Source organism: Macaca mulatta, chromosome 19 (assembly GCF_049350105.2).
Source record: "Macaca mulatta isolate MMU2019108-1 chromosome 19, T2T-MMU8v2.0, whole genome shotgun sequence".
NCBI classification, from domain to species: domain Eukaryota; kingdom Metazoa; phylum Chordata; class Mammalia; order Primates; family Cercopithecidae; genus Macaca; species Macaca mulatta.
The window spans coordinates 2,850,469-2,869,105 of NC_133424.1; the positions used below are offsets into that span (position 1 = coordinate 2,850,469).

At 58.4% G+C, this 18,637-nt stretch overlaps 1 protein-coding gene and 1 long non-coding RNA gene across 19 annotated transcripts in view; both read right to left on the bottom strand.

Annotated features, from left to right (window-relative positions):
* The window catches only part of LOC144336972 (uncharacterized), a 102,762-nt gene that overhangs the window by 50,097 nt on the left and 34,028 nt on the right, over positions 1-18,637 (bottom strand). The window lies entirely within an intron of this gene.
* AP3D1 (adaptor related protein complex 3 subunit delta 1) overlaps positions 1-18,637 on the bottom strand; it is a 59,918-nt gene that overhangs the window by 17,417 nt on the left and 23,864 nt on the right. For 13 of the 18 annotated variants that reach the window (XR_013409436.1, XR_013409441.1, XR_013409437.1 and 10 more), the window contains exons 6-17: positions 17,233-17,362; positions 16,142-16,281; positions 15,986-16,059; positions 14,199-14,248; positions 9,422-9,471; positions 8,949-8,997; positions 6,981-7,126; positions 6,370-6,518; positions 6,070-6,300; positions 3,678-3,909; positions 2,339-2,484; positions 1,723-1,864 (exon numbers count right to left, since the gene is read on the bottom strand). Coding sequence is in view for 13 of the 18 variants with exons in the window: in XM_077978927.1 (XP_077835053.1) it covers positions 1,723-1,864; positions 2,339-2,484; positions 3,678-3,909; positions 6,070-6,300; positions 6,370-6,518; positions 6,981-7,126; positions 8,949-8,997; positions 9,422-9,471; positions 14,199-14,248; positions 15,986-16,059; positions 16,142-16,281; positions 17,233-17,362 (1,539 nt within the window). In the remaining 5 variants the exon portion in view is untranslated. Of the gene's footprint in view, positions 1-1,722; positions 1,865-2,338; positions 2,485-3,677; positions 3,910-6,069; positions 6,301-6,369; positions 6,560-6,949; positions 7,127-8,948; positions 9,021-9,396; positions 9,472-14,198; positions 14,249-15,985; positions 16,060-16,141; positions 16,282-17,228; positions 17,385-18,637 lie in introns of all 18 variants that reach the window. The other 5 variants (XM_077978930.1, XM_077978931.1, XM_077978922.1 and 2 more) reach the window with 4 other exon arrangements.

Here is an 18,637-nt window from a genome sequence, read left to right on the forward strand (position 1 = left end):
TTTTCACTACTGAGCTTTTACTAATAGGGAAACCAAGGCCCGCAATTGGGAAGAGCGCATATTGGAGAAAAGGAATCGCTAACCCTCTGGGACGCAGGGACACACATGCCTCCACTGCCAGGGTCAGGACCAGGACCCACGGAGGCCGCTGACCTGCCTGGGCTACCCGGCTACTGATGAGCAGCTCAGACGGGCTGGGGCTGCTGAGCTCGGGACAGGGCCTCCTGATTGCCAGGGCTGCCTGAAAGCACGGCCTGGAGGATGCAGGAGCACAAAGGCCCGCACGCAGCCCACCATGGGCATTCCCTCTGTCGGTGTAGGATGAAAGGAGAGGACTGCTGGAGGGGCTCCCCTCTCTGCACAGGTGAGCAGGGCGAGGTGGAGCCCCACACGGGGCACAGGGGCTGCATCTGCCTCGGGAGGATGGGGTCCAGGGGCCTCCTTCACCTTCCCCAGCTTCTGGTCTGGGTGGGCTGCACGTGTCTGCAGTGTCTTACAGCAGCTATGGCAGGGTCAGGGAAGGGCCCCACACAGGCACCCACACGCCCCCAGCTGCAGGTCGGGTTAATGGAGTTCTCCTCAGGGGGGCTCCTGGATCTAGAGAAGCTGTCCCCCATGTCTTTTTTTTTTTTGAAATGGAGTCTTACTCTGTCACCCAGGCTGCAGGAGTACAATGGCATGATCTCACTGCAACCTTTGCCTCCCGGGTTCAAGCAATTCTTTTTTTTTTTTTTTTTTGAGACGGAGTCTCGCTCTGTCGCCCAGGCGGGAGTGCAGTGGCCAGATCTCAGCTCACTGAAAGCTCCGCCTCCCAGGTTTACACCATTCTCCTGCCTCAGCCTCCCGAGTAGTTGGGACTACAGGCGCCCGCCACCTTGCCTGGCTAATTTTTTTGTATTTTTTAGTAGAGACGGGGTTTCACCGTGCTAGCCAGGATGGTCTCGATCTCCTGACCTCGTGATCCGCCCGTCTCGGCCTCCCAAAGTGCTGGGATTACAGGCTTGAGCCACTGCGCCCGGCCGGTTCAAGCAATTCTATTGCCTCAGTCTCCTGAGTAGCTGGGATTACAGGTGCCCGCCACCGCACCCAGCTAATTTTTGTATTTTATTTTATTTTTTTTGAGATGGAGTCTCACTCTGTCGCCCAGGCTGGAGTGCAGTGGCGCGATCTCAGCTCACTGCAAGCTCTGCCTCCCGAGTTCATGCAATTCTCCTACCTCAGCCTCCCCAGTAGCTGGGGCTACAGGTACCCGCCACCACGCCCGGCTAATTTTTTGTATTTTTTGTAGAGACGGGGTTTCACTGAAACCAGGATGGTCTCGATCTCCTGACCTTGTGATTCGCCCGCCTCAGCCTCCCAAAGTGCTGGGATTACAGGCGTGAGCCACTGCACCCAGCCAATTTTTGTATTTTTCGTAGACACAGGGCTTCACTATGTTGGCCAGGATGGTCTTGATCTCTTGACCTCATGATATGCCCACCTTGGCCTCCCAAAGTGCTGGGATTACAGGCATGAGGCACCGCGCCTGACCAAGATGCTCCCCATTTCAGTGAAGCTCAATGAAACTCAACCATAACATGAAATACCCACTTGGGGCGTCCTGGAGGGCGGCGGTGCACAATCTTGAGCCAACAGAACCAAGCACCGGACTCAGGAGCCTCAAAGACTCCCTGGGACAGGAGGGAGGAGGCGAAGGCCCACCAGGGGCACCCAACGGCTCACCCGAGCCAGCTCTTCCTCGTCTGCCTCGGACGGCCGGTGCTTGGGGCGCCGCTGCTCTTCCTCGTGGAAGACGGCCCTGGGCCTCTCGTCCTCTGACTCGCTGTCCGAGAGTGGCTCGTTGATCCAGGCGTCTAGGTCCAGGCTGTGCCGGACAGGAGGGTCACACAAGGCAGTGTGTGTGACCGAGCACGCGCCTGCAGGCGCCCACCCTGAGCAGGCTCACCACGTGCCTGGCCATGTGAGACCCCAAACAGTGGTGCCTGCTACCCACACAGGGCCAGCGAGGCAGGTGTCACTGCCCCTTAGAGAGGATGCAGAGACCCAGGAAGGCTACAGCAGGGTCACAGTGGGGCCCTCACGGCAGGTTCAGGCTGCCTCAGAGCTTGAAGGCAAGGGTGGAGCAGGCCCACCTCCCAGGGAGCATCCCCAGGTTCCAGCCAGGTCCCAGAAGCAGAGAGAGCCCCGGTGAGTCCAGCGAGGGGCGCCCGCCCCAGGCCTCCAATCAGCCCCACACCCTCCTGGCTGTTGAGGGCTGCAGTAGCCCCCTCTGTGCCTCCAGGCATCAGGCGACCACGTCAAGGCTGTGGTTGCAATGCCCCCACCCCCGTATCCTTACCCTTCAGGGACTGGAACCTTCTTCTGGGCCTTGGGGGCCACTGGGTTCAGCTCCCCAGCAAAGAGAGTGCTGACCTCCTCCGCCACGGGCACGTCCTTGGCCTGAAGCTTCTGGATATGCTTGACCAGCTGCAGGATGCAGGACGCCTGCGGGGGACGCAGGAGTCACCGCTGGCACCTGCCCGGAAGGCCATTTGGCCACCCTCAGGGACACTGGGTGGCTAAGCCCCTGGCACAGTGACGTGCGGGCCCTCTGGCACAGCCAGGTACCCACAGAGAGCCCAGCCTTCATGCCATCTCCATTGTCATCCTTGACAAGCAGCGGCGGAAAAGACCAGTCCACAAACAGAACAGAGATGGGGGCACAACAGGGAGCTTTGCCCACTGCAGAAATGCCTCCCATAAGGCCTGTGCCCCGACACCAGAAGCACCACCTTGTTCGGCCCCTGCGGGCTCCCTGCCTCTGTGCTGGCTGCAACTCAGACACAGCCAGGCTGGGCAGCTCCAAGAGTGACCATGGGCCAAGGATCATGGCCAGCCCCCAGATAATGCCACTGCTCAGAGAAGCCCGGGGCCACACCCCATGCAGCCTTGACGCTGGGTCTCCTCAGCCACTGGATGGGCTGATGCCGCTCCCGATCTCTCTCACAGATGACCAGACGCAATGTTTCACATCTGTAATCCTTGCACTTTGGGAGGCTGAGGTGGGAGGATCATCTGAGGTCAGGAGTTTGACCTGGCCAACAAGGTGAAACTCCGTCTTTAATAAAAATACAAAAATTAGCCGGGTGTGGTGGTGGGTGCCTGCAATCCCAGCTACTTGCGAGGCTGAGGCAGGAGAACCCCTTGAACCCAGGGGGCGGAGGTTGTCGTGAGCCGAGATCACATCACTTCACTCCAGCCTGGGCAAAGGAGGGAAATTCCATCTCAAACAAAACAAAACAACAAACAGAAAAACAGAGACCTGGGAACTGGTGGGCACCAGCTGGCACAGGTGTACAGTCTGCTCAACCCAGAACCCACGTCACCTGCAGGGCACCAGAAAGAGCCACAGCCAGCCCCAGGCTCTCACACCTGCTGTCTCGCCGCATGTGAAACAGGCTCTTCCTATGGCCAGGAGCAGCACCCCCACATACCCAGCACCCCAGAGACCTGCCCAGTCCCACTGACCTAAAGGTCCCACTGACTAACCCCAAACCCCAGCTGGCACAAGTGGCAACAAAGGAATCTCAGTGAGTGGCTTCAGAAGAGGAAGGGAGGCCCCGTCAACCTGGCCGCCGCTGGACAGAAAGGCACTGAGGGCTCCCTGAGGCTTGGCCCAACGCTGAGTGCAGCCTTACCCGCTCCTGCACCTCCAGGTCTGCGCTCTGCACAAACTGGGGCAGCCGGTCCACCATGAGTTGGGTGACGGCCTGGGCGCCCTCTGCCTCCCCGGCCTGCTCCTTCTGCTGCAGGATGTTGGCGTACAGCTTGACCACGTTCTGCACATACACGGCCTGGATGTGGCCTGGCAGCGTGGTGACTTTGGGCCGTAGCATGGCCTCCAGAGTGTGGTGCGGTTCCTGCAGATGCCTGAGGACAGGAAACGCCGTGAGTCCCCAGGATGCCCGCCCCAGGGCTCCTCTCCAACAGGTGAGGACCTGGGAGGCCTGGGCTTGTCACAAACGAGGTGACTCTGGGCCTTTCCCATTCCCTGAGCTGTCTCCGGGGGCTGAGACACGAAGTAGAAGAAACCAGGGGCCATCCATAGCCCATAACACGAACAAGACAGAGATGTGGAGATGACAGAGCCACTGAGCGGAGGACAGGTCAGAAGAGGAAAAAGGACAATGGGGTCGACTGTGCAGTTGGCCCTGGGAAGATGAGCAGGACGGGCAGGGAGGAGACGGAGCCGGGAGACCCTGATCTGTGGGACACTGGGGCCTGGGGGTGTGCCTCACTCACATCTGACACAATGTCTTGGGACTTGGATATGTTTCTAGTCCACTTTTCTCCCACCAAGAAAATAATAGAAGTGGCCGGGCACTCACCTATAATCCCAGCAGTGTGGGAGGCCAAGGCAGGCAGATCATGAGGTCAGGAGTTTGAGACCAGCCTGGCCAACATGGTGAAAGACTACTTCCACTAAAAATACAAAAAATGAGGCCAGGTGCAGTGGCTCACGCCTGTAATCCCAGCACTTTGGGAGGCCAAGGCAGGCAGATCACAAGGTCAGGAGATCGAGACCATCCTGGCTAACGCGGTTAAATCCCGTCTCTATTAAAACTACAAAAAATTGGGAGGGATTGCATTGGGAGTTATACCTGATGTAAATGACGAGTTGATGGGTGCTGACAAGTTGATGGGTGCAGCACACCAACATGGCACAAGCATACATATGTAACAAACCTGCATGTTATGCACATGTATCCTAGAACTTAAAGTATAATAATAAAAAAAAAAAATACAAAAAATTAGCCAGGCGTGTTGGCGGTCGCCTGTAGTCCCAGCTACTCGGGAGGCTGAGGCAGGTGAATGGTGTGAATCCGGGAGGCGGAGCTTGCAGTGAGCCGAGATAGCGCCACTGTACTCCAGCCTGGGCGACAGACAGAGCAAGACTCTATCTCAGAAATAAGAGATCGAGATCAGCCTGGCCAACATGGTGAAACCCCGTCTCTAATGAAAATACAAAAAAATTAGCCGGCCTTGGTGGCAGGTGCCTGGGATCCCAGCTACTCGGGAGGCTGAGGCAGGAGAATTGCTTGAACCCGGGAGGCAGACGTTACAGTGAGCTGAGATTGCGCCACTGTACTCCAGCCGGGGCAAAGCTTGGGAGACAGCAAGACTCTGTCTCGGGGTGAGGGGAAGAAAAGAAAATGACAGAAGCGCTCGTCTCCGGGATGCAGGCTGGCTGGGGACCCTTTTGGCATCCCAGCTCAGGGCGCCCTCCTGAGCTGGCACAGGCCCAGGGTGAGAAGCGCTTGCTGTGGCAGTAACGGGTGAAGGTAGCGGCTAGTGGTGCTGCTGCAGGGCCCGGGGCAATGAGGCATAGTGGCAAATCTCATGAATTTCCAAGAGAGCCTGGAAATCCAGACTGCTGTGAGAACCGTGAGTCTCAGCAACACATTCCCACCTCCAAGCAGGCCCCGTGACCCAAGCCTGCCCAGCAGTGGCTGTGATCTGTCCTCTCGGCTAGAGAGAATCTGACGCTCCTGGAGATGGCAGGAGCAGTTTCGATAAGACCCATCCCTGCGGCCCACCTGGAACCTGGCACTGAGACCCCTGTGCTCCCAGAGGGGCCTGGCGTGGGCAGGCTGGGGCTGAGCAGATGCCTCCCCGGGCCACCTAAATGCCACATGGAGCTCCCACCCCACCTATGGCAAGCAGCGCTCAGAGGGGCCGCCACTCGCCCAGCTGGGACTGAGTCTTGCAGACGCCCAGGGCCAGCCCCCTATCTGCAGCCCACCCCATGGATCCTCCCACCTCCCAGTCCTGGTGCCCACGGGATCTACAATCTCCTGGGAGCTCCACAGATGCCCGAGGGCAGAGAGCAGACAGGGCGGCACAGACTCGCCTCTGTAAAGGGGGGATGGGTCCGACCATTGTCGGGGACAGCTGCTGGAAACCCACGGACCTGTGGGCTGGGACAGAGGGCGATGGGAGACAGCGGGAAAGATCTGCCAGGCACGTCCCTGGCCCCTACCCCTCTGAAGCTTGGAGAAGCTGCCAGCCCGGAAGCCCAGCGTCACTCACTCTGAGAACTCCCCGCAGATCCAGGCAGCAGCGTAGAGCACCTCGCAGATCCCGTTCCGCTGGGTGCTGCTGGCCAGCAGGTGTGCGCTGTCGAGCAGCGCGGACATCTGGGAGACGGCGAACTTGCGGATGGCCTTCACACGGATGGCCACGTCCAGCATCTGGGCAGCGATGAGGTGGCCGTGCCGCGTGCCCTCCAGCCGGGTCAGCTCCACCAGGATGCTGATGTACCTGCGGGCAGAGGGGGTGAGTGAGCAGCAGCGCAGAACCCCCAGCCGCGCCCCTGGGAGCGGGACGCACCACTCGAAGTTGGTGATGTACTGGTAGTTGGACTGGCTGCAGATGTCGATGATCTTGGTGAGCAGCTCATCTCGGTAGGTGGTGCCCTCTGCCTTGTCCACGTGGGTCATCAGCTTCTTCACGATCTCCATCAGGTTCTTCTTGGACACCTGGGCAAGAGCGTAGGGACAGTGGTGAGGGTGGACCCGGCCTGGGGCCTGCTTGGTGAGACACCCAACACCTGCTTCTGAGACAGAATCCACGGGACACAGGCGGACCCAGATTCACAGATCGACCCCAGGGAGGCAGCAGGCCCCTGCGACATGGGCTGGGTTAGAGGCACTCAGCCCCCAGCCAGGGAGCAACAACTGGCCCAGCATGGTCTGTTCTATGGGCTTGGCCCCGCCCCCTCCACACACGCCCTCAAAGACACTTGTGGGCTTGGCCCTGGCCCCGTGTCCACACAGGCCTTGGAAGACAGGCATGGATGAGGCTGGCGCCCCTCTGCCCTGCCCCACCACACTAGCTGATGGCCGAATGTGAGGGGACTCCATACGTTCCACGTGGCTCTGCACCTGACACTTAACGTCCCCGAGAGCACTAAGGCGGGCGGGCGGGCAGAGGGCACGCACCATCCCATAGAGCAGGTCGAGGGCCCGCAGCCGGATGGACTCGTCCTTGTCATCCAGGCACTGCAGGATGAGGTCCTTGTGGGACTGCACGGACTTAGGGTGGGTCTTCAGGATCTTGGACATGGCCAGCAGCCCCAGGTACTTCACTGCAGAGAGAGGCCAGAGCCAGGTCACTGGGATGGACATAGGCAGCAAGGTGCAGGCAGGGCCCAAGGCTCTCCGGGCCAAGTCTCCACCTCAGGAGGCTGCCTGGCCTTGGCAACCCGGGGGCGGACAGAGTGACACCCGCAGCTGGAGCCGGGGGCGGACAGAGTGACACCCCCAGCTGGAGCTCACACGAGGGATGTCGCCCCAGCAGAGCCCCCACACTGGGAGCCGGGGTGCAGGCTGCCCCATGCCGGCTCCCTCGGGAAGGCCTCCCCTACCTACTACCACGCTGTAGTAGCTGCTGTCGGCTTTCCTCTCCCACCCAGCCAGCACAGGGAAGAACGCAGAGAAGACTTTCCAGCAGCATCAGGCACCCTCAGCCCGGGGCAGGGTCTCACCCGTACCCAACACTCACTGTTCACCCGACTAGCCCAAACTAGCTCATGGAGAGCTAAGGGTGGCTGAGCATGAGGCACAGATGCCACAACCTAAACCAGGGACGCTCCAGCCACAGGGCACACAGCCGAACCCGTTCATACACTGCCATCTACGGCAGCTGTCAGGCCACAGGGCAGCACCGAGCAGAGACAGACAGCGTGAGGTCCACGGAGAAAACACAGCAGTCCCCACCTCGCCGCGGGGGACGGGCCCATGGCCCCCAGTGGAAGCCTGACATGGTGGGCAGTACTGAGACCCGCGTGTGGGTGTTCTTCCGACACATCTGTGCCTATGGCGAAGTTCAGTGTGTAAATTAGGCCCAGTAAGAGATAAACAACTAACAGCAACTAAGAACAGAACAATCATAAAACACACAGTCATGAGAGGTATGTCATCGTGGTCTCTCGGAATACCCGACTGTGCGGTCCTTGCCTATTTTTGGACTGTGATGGGGGTACCCAAAACCTTAACAGGGGCGACTCCACTATCTGGGCTGTTGCAGGCGAGTTTGCCAACTCCTACTCTGAACAAAAAGATCTGGCTTCAAAATGAGCGTCCAAAACACCACCCAGGTACCAGGTACCAGGCAGGGGCCATTAATTCTTTTTTTTTTTTTTTTTTTTTTTTGAGACGGAGTCTCGCTCTGCCACCCAGGCTGGAGTGCAGTGGCCGGATCTCAGCTCACTGCAAGCTCCGCCTCCCGGGTTCACGCCATTCTCCTGCCTCAGCCTCCCGAGTAGCTGGGACTACAGGCGCCTGCCACCTCGCCCGGCTAGTTTTTTGTAGTTTTTAGTAGAGACGGGGTTTCACAGTGTCAGCCAAGATGGTCTCGATCTCCTGACCTCGTGGTCCACCCGTCTCGGCCTCCCAAAGTGCTGGGATTACAGGCTTCAGCCACCGCGCCCGGCAGGGGCCATTAATTCTAATTCCTCAGCAGAGCAGCACAGGGGCACCCACACACGGGCAGGCACTTAGGCAAGGGCGCTGTACGCTGCTCCATCTCACAACACAAAGCCTCAGCATCCCTGCAGAAACATGCAGAGGCTGAAATATCCAGAAATCTCGGACCAAGGTGCTCAGTGACTGGCATCTGTCCAACTGCCAGGGTCTCCCCAGTGGGGGTCACTGCCACGCCCCCTACATCCCTCCTGGGACTGGGGCTCAGTGGGAGCTGGTGTTTCCCAGCCTCCCCACACAGACAGGTCGGGGTGCAAAGGCGCCGCAGGGCAATGGCAGAGGGGTGCCTCTGAAGCAAGTGTCATACATCAGCGAGAGAGCTGGGGTCGCAGACGCCACGTCCACTTCCTCCTCACGCTGGGAGGACCCCTAACTTCACAGAGGGGGGGACACGCAAATGACAGCACTGGGGAGGGGACGACTCACAGTTCTGATCGGAGTCCTCGATCAATATCCTTAATTTCTGAACACAAAGCTGAAAAAAAGAAAAAAACAAGGCTGGTTAATTCCTCTAAACCAAGGGTGAGTCCCAGGAGCCCTCCAGATTCAACCTTAACCTGGCCTAAGGACTGGGGTCAGCCCCACCCAGCAATCAGAGCCCAGGAGGGAAACAAGCAGGGCCCCCACATGGGGCACTGGGGACAAAGGAGGCCCTGCTTCCCACAAGCGCACTACCCCACTCCTCAGTGCCCCACGCGTCTACCCCACAGACACACAACGGGGAGCCCAAGCAGGCTCGGGCCGGTAGTGCACACCGGACGCGGCCATGCCCTCCCAAGCCCCAAGGATGGCGTGGGGGGGCCAGCACCTTGGTCACAGGGTGGGCAAGCTCCCGCCCGTGGAAAGGCGTGGCCTCCGCAGTGTGGGACCCCACGGGCCCTGCCCTGTGCGGGACGTACCTGGATGCTGGCGCTGTGGTTGGGCATGCCAGAGGACAGGGAGATGAGCACTGCAACAGACAACCTGGTCAGCACCGTGGTCAGCACCATGGCCAGTGCCGAAACTCACTCAGGGCCATGGGGCGCCAGCATCCCCTCCCGGGGAGCAGGGATGGGAGTAAGGACAGAAATGCCACTGGGTTTGGGACCGCGCATCCCAACTGTGTTTGCAAAAATCTAGCTCCACTGCAGGCCTGAGGTCAGGAACCTGCAGGGGCCCCCACCCTCACTGACAGGACAGCTCCCAGGCCTTAGCTGTTCCTGCAAACACTGTGGTTTACTTGCAACCCCTGCTTCCCTCTGGAGTCTGGAATCCTGGCCCCGAGGCCACAGGACCAGACCCTGTAGGAACCCAGGCACTGGGTCTCTGGGAGCCTCCATGGTGACACTTCACGAACGATCATCACAGCTCACTGCTGGGGGATGAAGTACATCCTGTAGGACTTTACTGAAAGAAGGCTCTAGAAGCTGGGCCTGGCCTCCCCAACATCCCCTGAGCTGTTCCCCTTTGCTGACTCTGCTGTGTCCTTTGGGCAGGGATAGGCAGGCAGCGAGAAGCTGACCATCAGAGCCCTGGTTCTAACAGCTTTAAAAGAAACACATGCAGCCAAGGAACCGCCAGGCACATGCAGGAACAGAGACTTGTTTTCCAACAAGCCAGTGGCATGGAATGCAGGCATACAGGGGAGTGTGAGTGTGTGTGTGTGTGTGTGTGTGTGTGTGTGAGACTGTGTGTGTGTCTGTGTGTGTTTTTCTTTTTAAGACGTGGGTTCTTCGAAGCTAAGCTATGAGGACGCAAAAGCATAACAATGATCTAGGCCAGGCACAGTGGCTCACGCCTGTAATCCCAGCATTTTGGGAGGCTGAGGCAGGCAGATCACCTGAGGGCAGGAGTTCGAGACCAGCCTGGCCAACATGGAGAAACCCAGTCTCTACTAAAAATACAAAAATAAGCCGGAAGTGGTGGTGCGTGCCTGTAATCCCAGCTACTTGGGAGGCTGAGGCAGGAGAATCACTTGAAACCTGGGAGGTGGAGGTTGCGGTGAGCCGAGACTGTGCCACTGCACTCCAGCCTGGGCAATAAAAGAGAAACTCTGCAACTGCCCCCCCGCATCCCCGAAAAAAAGAATGATCTAATGGACTCCAGGGACTTGGGGGAAGGGTTGGGGTGAGTGATAAAAGACCGCACATTGGGCCGGGCGCGGTGGCTCACGCCTGTAATCCCAGCACTTTGGGAGGCCGAGGCGGGCGGATCACAAGGTCAGGAGATCGAGACCACGGTGAAACCCCGTCTCTACTAAAAATACAAAAAATTAGCCGGGCGCGGTGGCGGGTGCCTATAGTCCCAGCTACTCAGGAGGCTGAGGCAGGAGAATGGCGTAAACCCAGGAGGCGGAGCTTGCAGTGAGCCAAGATCGCGCCACTGCACTCCAGCCTGGGCGACAGAGCGAGACTCCGTCTCAAAAAAAAACAAAAACAAAAACAAAAACAAAACAAAACAAAAAAAGACCGCACATTGGGTGCGGTGTACACCGCTTGGTGTTACTGCACATAAATCTCAGAAATCACCACTAAAGAACTGATCCCTATAACCAAATACCACCTGTTCCCCAAAAACTATTGAAATAATTTTTTTAATACAAAAAATATGAACATCTGGACATGAATAACCCTGGGTGGAAAATGTACATATAAATGTAAATATGAATGAAGAAATGTGGCAAAATAAATGCATATTCACGCATGCAAGATTTCAGAAATGCCACACCCAATCTTTGTAGGAATGGTTTTTTTTGTTTTGTTTTTTGAGAAGGCATTTCGCTCTTGTTGCCCAGGCTGGAGCGCAATGGCGCAATGTCAGCTCACTGCAACCTCCGCCTCCTGGGTTCAAGCGATTCTCCTGCCTCAGCCTCCTGAGTAGCTGGGATTACAGGCGCCTGACACCACCCCTAGCTAACTTTTGTATTTTTTAGGTACAGACGGGGTTTCACCATTGTTGCCAGGCTGGTCTTGAACTCTTGACCTCAGGTGATCCACCTCCCTCAGCCTCCCAAAGTGCTGGGATTACAGGCGTGAGCCATCACACCCGGCCAGGAGCGTTATTTGAATATAAAAGTAGATGGTAATTTTTTTTGTCTTAAAACAGGTATACAGATTATCCAGGTAGGAACAAATTTATTTTAAAAAGAAATGTAGGCTGGGTGCAGTGGCTCATGCCCGTATTCCCAGCACTTTGGGAGGTCAAGGCGGTGGATTACCTGAGGTCAGGAATTCAAGACCAGCCTGGCCAACATGGTGAAACCCCATCTCTACTAAAATTACAAAAATTAGCCGGGCGTGGTGGTGCGTGCTTGTAATCCCAGCTACTCGGGAGGCTGAGGCAGGAGAACTGCTTGAATCTGGGAGACGGAGGTTGCAGTGAGTGGAGACTGCGTCACTGGATTCCAGCCTGGGCAACAGTGTGAGACTCTCAAAAAAATAAAAAGAGGGTCGGGCACGGTGGCTCATTCCTGTAATCCCAGCACTTTGAGAGGCCAAGGCAAGCAGACCATGAGGTCAGGAGTTCGAGACTAGCCTGACCAACATGGTGAAACTCTGTCTCGACTAAAAATATAAAACTTAGCCAGGCATGGTGGCGCGTGCTACTCAGGAGGCTGAGGCAGGATAATTGCTTGAACCCGGGAGGCAGAGGTTGCAGTAAGCTGAGGTCGTGCCATTGCACTCCAGCCTGGGTGACAGAGCGAGACTCCATCTCAAAAATAAAAAAAAAAAGGAAAGAAAAAAAAACAAATGTAGATGTGTTAATTATCTGAATTGTGCTAACTTTTTCACAATCAAGTGGTGTACCTTAAAAATATACCATTTTAAGGAGCCGGGAGCGATGGCTCAAGCCTGTAATCCCAACACTTTGGGAGGCTGGGGCAGGCGGATCACAAGGTCTGGAGATCAAGACCATCCTGGCTAACATGGTGAAACGCCATCTGTACTAAAAATACAAAAAAAAATTAGCCGGGCGTGGTGGCGGGCGCCTGTAGTCCCAGCTAATCGGGAGAGTGAGGCAGGAGAATGGCGTAAACTCGGGAGGCGGTGCTTGCAGTGAGCCGAGATTGCACCACTGCACTCCAGCCTGGGCGACAGAGCAAGACTCTGTCTCAAAAAAAAAAAAAAAAAAAAAAGGCCGGGCGCGGTGGCTCAAGCCTGTAATCCCAGCACTTTGGGAGGCCGAGACGGGCGGATCACGAGGTCAAGAGATCGAGACCATCCTGGCTAACACGGTGAAACCCCGTCTCTACTAAAAAATACAAAAAACTAGCCGGGCGCGGTGGCGGGCGCCTGTAGTCCCAGCTACTCGGGAGGCTGAGGCCGGAGAATGGCGTGAACCCGGGAGGCGGAGCTTGCAGTGAGCTGAGATCCAGCCACTGCACTCCAGCCTGGGCGACAGAGCGAGACTCCGTCTCAAAAAAAAAAAAAAAAAAAAAAAAAAAAAATTAAATAGTCAACTATACCTAAGTAAAGCTAGAAAAAAACAAAAAACAAACGAGATGAGGTGCTGGCTGAGTGCAGTATCTGAGGCCTGTAATCCCATCACTTTGAGAGGCCAAGGCAGGAGGATGGCTTGAGCCCAGGAGTTCAAGACCAGCCTGGGCAACACAGTGAGACCCTGTCTCCACCAAAAATTCAAAAAATGACCTGGGTGGGGTGGCATGCACCTGTAGAGGCAAGAGGACCGCTTAAACCCGGGAGGTCAAGGCTGCAGTGAGCTATGATTGCACCACTGCACACCAGCCTCAAGAGAGGCGGGGTCTGGCTCTGTCTGTAGCCTGGAACTCCCGGGCTCAAGTGATGCTCTTGCCTTGGCCTCCTGAATAGCTGGGCCCTCATACCTGGCGAGAAGCTTCTGCTTTATCAACCATAAGGAAGTGCACCGCCCAATGCCCCTCAGGCTTTGGCCGACTTGGAGGAGCCCGGCTGAGACCACCGGGGACACGGGGCGTTGGCCCTGGTGCCCTGGCCCGGCCGGAGGCGTGGGTTCTGACTCTGCCTTAGAAAATATTTTTGTGGTAGATGCTGCTGCTTAAGTACCCACGGGTGAAACAACGTGCTGTCTCAGGAGTGCTTAAAAGTCCCAGAAAAAACGCAGCTTTGTGTGCGAGCTGCTGGGAGGCCCTGAGCATCTGTGGAAGCAGGGAGGAGGAGAGGCTTCTTCTGCAAATGCATCTTTCACACCCAAGGGGACTCCAGAGTGGCTGGGCTACCGAGCAGCTGAAGCAGCAAACTCCCAGCACCAAGGGCGGCGGAGGACCAGGCAGGTGCGTGGCCACCTCGAGAGCAGAGGCTTGGGGCGGCCTCCCAGCCAGCTTTCCTTCTCAGCGCCAGCAGGGGTGGCGCTCGGGGACACTCCCAGCCAGCTTTCCTTCGCAGCGCCAGCACGGGTGGCGCTCGGGGACACTCCCAGCCAGCTTTCCTTCGCAGCACCAGCACAGGTGGCGCTCGGGGACACTCCCAGCCAGCTTTCCTTCGCAGCACCAGCACAGGTGGCGCTCGGGGACACTCCCAGCCAGCTTTCCTTCGCAGCACCAGCACGGGTGGTGCTCGGGGACACTCCCAGCCAGCTTTCCTTCGCAGCACCAGCACGGGTGGCGCTCGGGGACACCAGACCTGGTGCCCTCCTGTCCCCACCCGAGACCCCAGCCTGACAGTGCCAGACCTTCCAGATGGGGAGAGTGCCAGTTCTCACCTGCAATCACGGTGTTCACACATTCGTAGAGGAGGGACATGGCAGACGTGCTAAGGAAAGGAACACAGGGAAGCGGCATGAGGACTGGGGGCCTCATCAGACACGGTGACCCAATGCCAGCGGCTCAGCTGGAGACGGCCTCAGCCCCACAGCCCAGGGAGCGAGCCCCCAGGAAGGAGCCCACGCCCTGCTCTCCAAGGCCTATGGTGCTTGGCTGCTCATCATCTCACCTTCCCAGAAAGGGCTTGTGAGAAATCCCACTGCAGCTGCGGGCCCATGACAGCATCCGGGCAGGGACAGACCATGCACCCCCGGCGGCCCATGAGCCCATGAACCCGTGAGATGGCAATACCACCTTCCTACTGCATCCTTACTAGGGTTTTTGTTTGTTTTGTTTTTGAGATGGAGTCTCGCTCTGTCGTCCAGGCTGGAGTGCAGTGGAACGATCTTGGCTCACTGCAAGCTCTGCCTCCTGGGTTCACGCCATTCTCCCGCCTTAGCCTCCCGAGTAGATGGGACTACAGGCACCCACCACCACGCCCAGCTAACTTTGTTTTAGTATTTTTAGTGGAGACAGGGTTTCACTGTGTTAGCCAGGATGGTCTCGATCTCCTGACCTCATGATCCACCCGCCTCGGCCTCCCAAAGTGCTGGGATTACAGGCATGAGTCGCTGTGCCCAGCCTTTTTTTCTTTTTTTTTTGAAATGGAGTCTCACTCTGTTGCCCAGGTTGGAGTGCACTGCTGTGATCTCGGCTCACTGCAACCTCCGTCTCTCGGGTTCAAGCGATTCTCCTGCCTCAGCCTCCCGTGCAGCTGGATTACAGGCATGTACCAGCACACCTGGCTAATTTTTGTATCTTTTAGGTAGAGACGGGGTTTCACCATGTTGCCTAGACTGGTCTTGAACTCCCGACCTCAAGTGATCTACTCGCCTCGGCCTCCCAAAGTGCTGGGATTACAGGCGTGAGCCACAGCTCCCAGCCCTTTTCTCTGTTTCGACGTGTTCACACACAGATACTCGCCACAGAGTTGCAGCTGCGTACAGCTTTACAGTTGCCTGTGGGGCAGGGCCGCGGCCCAGGAGACGTCCGTGCCACGTAGCCTAGCAATGTGGTGAGCTTCACCAGCAAGGTGCGTGTGAGCGCACGCTACGCCGTTCACACGGTGAATCATCCTAATGACATCCTTCTGTGAACGTGTCCTTGTTGCTAAGTAACACATGACCGCATCTGAAAGTCACGGCGATGACGACTCTGCCTGTGGCCCACTCCACCCTCCCCTTCCCTGCAGTGGGGGCTGGGGGTGGTCCTGGCTCCTCCTCAGCACTTGGCCTGAGGAATTAAAGTGTCCTCTTCTAGCAACCAAAGGCAGCCTGGCCTGAAAAGGCTCCTGACATACCGTCCCATTTCACAACCTTTCAGTGCTGAGACCCGTGAGGAAAACCCGAACGCCGCAAATGTCTCTACAGCATGGAGAAGAGTCCAGTGGCCAGGAACGCCACCACAGGCTTCCACTCTAGGACAGAGTCTGCTGAACATAACAGCCTTCCATCTTTCAGCTGCTTCACGCCCAACTCCTGCTGTACCCCGCTGGGGCCGGGCTGCCAGCTGCTCCAGCACTGGACCCCATGGAGCCAGCCCACCCCACCGCTCCCGCAATGGACCCCGTGGAGCTGGCCCACCCCTGCCACTCCGACACTGGACCCTGTGGAGCCCGCCCGCCCCGCCGCTCCGACACTGGACCCTGTGGAGCCCGCCCGCCCTGCCGCGCATGGTCTCCACTCACCTGTGGATGAGGTTGGTGAGGGGCTCGATGAGCTTCTTGCCCAGCCGAGGCTCCAAAGGAGTCAGAGCACCAAACTGCGGGGACAGCAGGGCCTCAGTCTCCCGCAGGGAATGCACCATGCAGGGTGAGGAGGCCGCATCCCTGGGCAGTACTTGCCAGCTTGATGATCTTGATGAGGACCCAGTTGTTGGTGGAGGACGTCATCAGCTTGAAGAAGAGCGGGGCCAGGGACAGGTAGTTCTTAGGGTTCCGTCTGGCCAGCTCGCAGATGACGTTGACGGCAGCAGACTGAACCCCTGGGGAACAAGTGGTCCTCATGAGCATGCCTGCCCTTCTGCTTAGAAAACCATCCTCCTGTCTTCCTGGTCTGCGAGGAAGTTCTGGGGCCTGCGGCAGCTCTCACTCAACATGGCCCTGGCTCTGCCACCTCCTCCTGGTGACAGGGATAGCAGCTACAGGCCTGTTCCTCCAGGGAACAGGCCACAGCAGCCAGCTCCCGGCGCTGAGAAAGCATTGCTCAGCACTGTTGCCAGGCACAAGTGCGCCCGAGCATCACCATGCTCAGGACAGCCTGACAGTGGCCTTCTGAGTGGGGGTTTCGGCAAGAAGGGCTCCAGAAACAGCTGCCCAGCCATCGGGGCTCAGGGAGCCTTCCTGCTGCGCCTGTGGCCAGCACTCCAGGGAGAAGCTCGCCCATCGGGTCCCATGCTTAGAGCTGGGGTCTCCCCTCCTACACGCAGGGCCTCGGGATTCCTGTGGGCTGGCTTTGGAGTCCACCAAACCACGCCTGCCACACGCCAGAGGCTTCCCACACGCAGCCCAGGGAAACTCAGTGAAACTGAATTTGAAGCCATGTCCCACAGTCACCACGTCACAAATACACAACAGTCACGTGAGGTGGAGGCAGCTCCTGTGAGGGACATATGGTCTAGATCATCCCCTGCCCTGCGGAAGGCGCCCCGTGGCAGCGCTGGTCCTACGACGGGCCGGCGGGGTGGGGCGTACACCTCTGCTCAGGGATACACCAGGCTCACCAGCTGCCACATGAGATCTTACTGCCCCCACCTCCAGCACCTCCCTCCCGGCTGCCCCAGCGAGGGGAGGCCCAGCCACCTCCAGCCGGCATGCTCCTGGACGGAGCCCTCCACTGCTCCCCACAGCACCCCCCAAAACACACCACCACATCTTCCCAGGGTACCGGCTGAACCCCCACCCCCAAGCCTGAAGTTTAACTGAAATCCACAAACCAGGGTCGGGGTCCTCCAGCTTCTCCTTCAGCCGGGGAAAGGCGGGGCGCAGCGACTCAGGGTACTTCAGGAACACCTTGTACATGATCAGCACGGCCTTCTTCCTGATGTAGGGCTTGGTGTGCGACATCTGCGGGGCAGCGGGTTTCAGCCTACACAGGTTTTCTGCGCCTCATCCCTGCTCACGCCTCTCCCCGTCACCCTCCTCCACAGGGAGAAGACGTCCTCCAGCCCGAGGCTGCGGCTGCACACCAGCCCCAGAGGCCAGAGAGCAGCATCTTAGATGGCACGGACGCCGGCCTCCCTGTGCCCCGACTCAGGCCTGCCCTCCAGACTGAGCCCTTCTCCTGAGTGGCCTCCTGCCCCAGGGTCCTGGGTCCCACAGTGGGAGGAGGAAGGCTGGACAGGAAAGTCATGCTGGGAACACAGCCTACAGCCCAGCTCCCCACGGCTGTGCCCTGCAGCTGCTCAAGTTCCCCGGCAGGAGCCCTCCCATCTATCAGGCCCAGGGAGCTGCCCTGAACTGCCTGGGCCTGACAGAGCCACCCCATGATGGGGCGCTGACATCCGCCCGCTCACGGGCTCCCCACTGCTTTACTGTAGAGGAGCCGGCACTCTGTGAAGGCCAGAGTCAGTGTTTTCAGCTTCGTGGGCCAGACGGCCTCTGTCGTGACCACGCGGCTGTGCCCTTCATAGCCAAGGCCACTGGAGACGACATGACACATGGAAAGAAGGCGCAGCCGGCTGGATTTGGCCCTGGGCCGCAGCCCGCTGATCCCTGATCTAGAAGCTCAGCAGGCTGTGCTGACAATCTCCAAGACCATCAGCCACAATGTAGACACTGCCGGGCAGAGAGGCAGCCACGCGGGGACAGCACCCATCAGCCACGATCTAGACACCTCCGGGCCGACAGGCAGCCACGCGGGGACAGCACCCATCAGCCACGACCTAGACACCTCCGGGCCGACAGGCAGCCACGCGGGGACAGCACCCATCAGCCACGATCTAGACACCTCCGGGCCGACAGGCAGCCACGCGGGGACAGCACCCATCAGCCACGATCTAGACACCTCCGGGCCGACAGGCAGCCACGCGGGGACAGCACCCGTCAGCCACGATCTAGACACCTCCGGGCCGACAGGCAGCCACGTGGGGACAGCACCCATCAGCCACGATCTAGACTACACTGCTGGGCAGAGAGGCAGCCACGCGGGGACAGCGCCCATCAGCCACGATCTAGACACCTCCGGGAGGACAGGCAGCCACGCAGGGACAGCACCCATCTGCCACGATCTAGACACCTCCGGGAGGACAGGCAGCCATGAAGGGACAGCGCCCATCAGCCACGATCTAGACACCTCCGGGAGGACAGGCAGCCATGAAGGGACAGCGCTTCCCAGGGAGG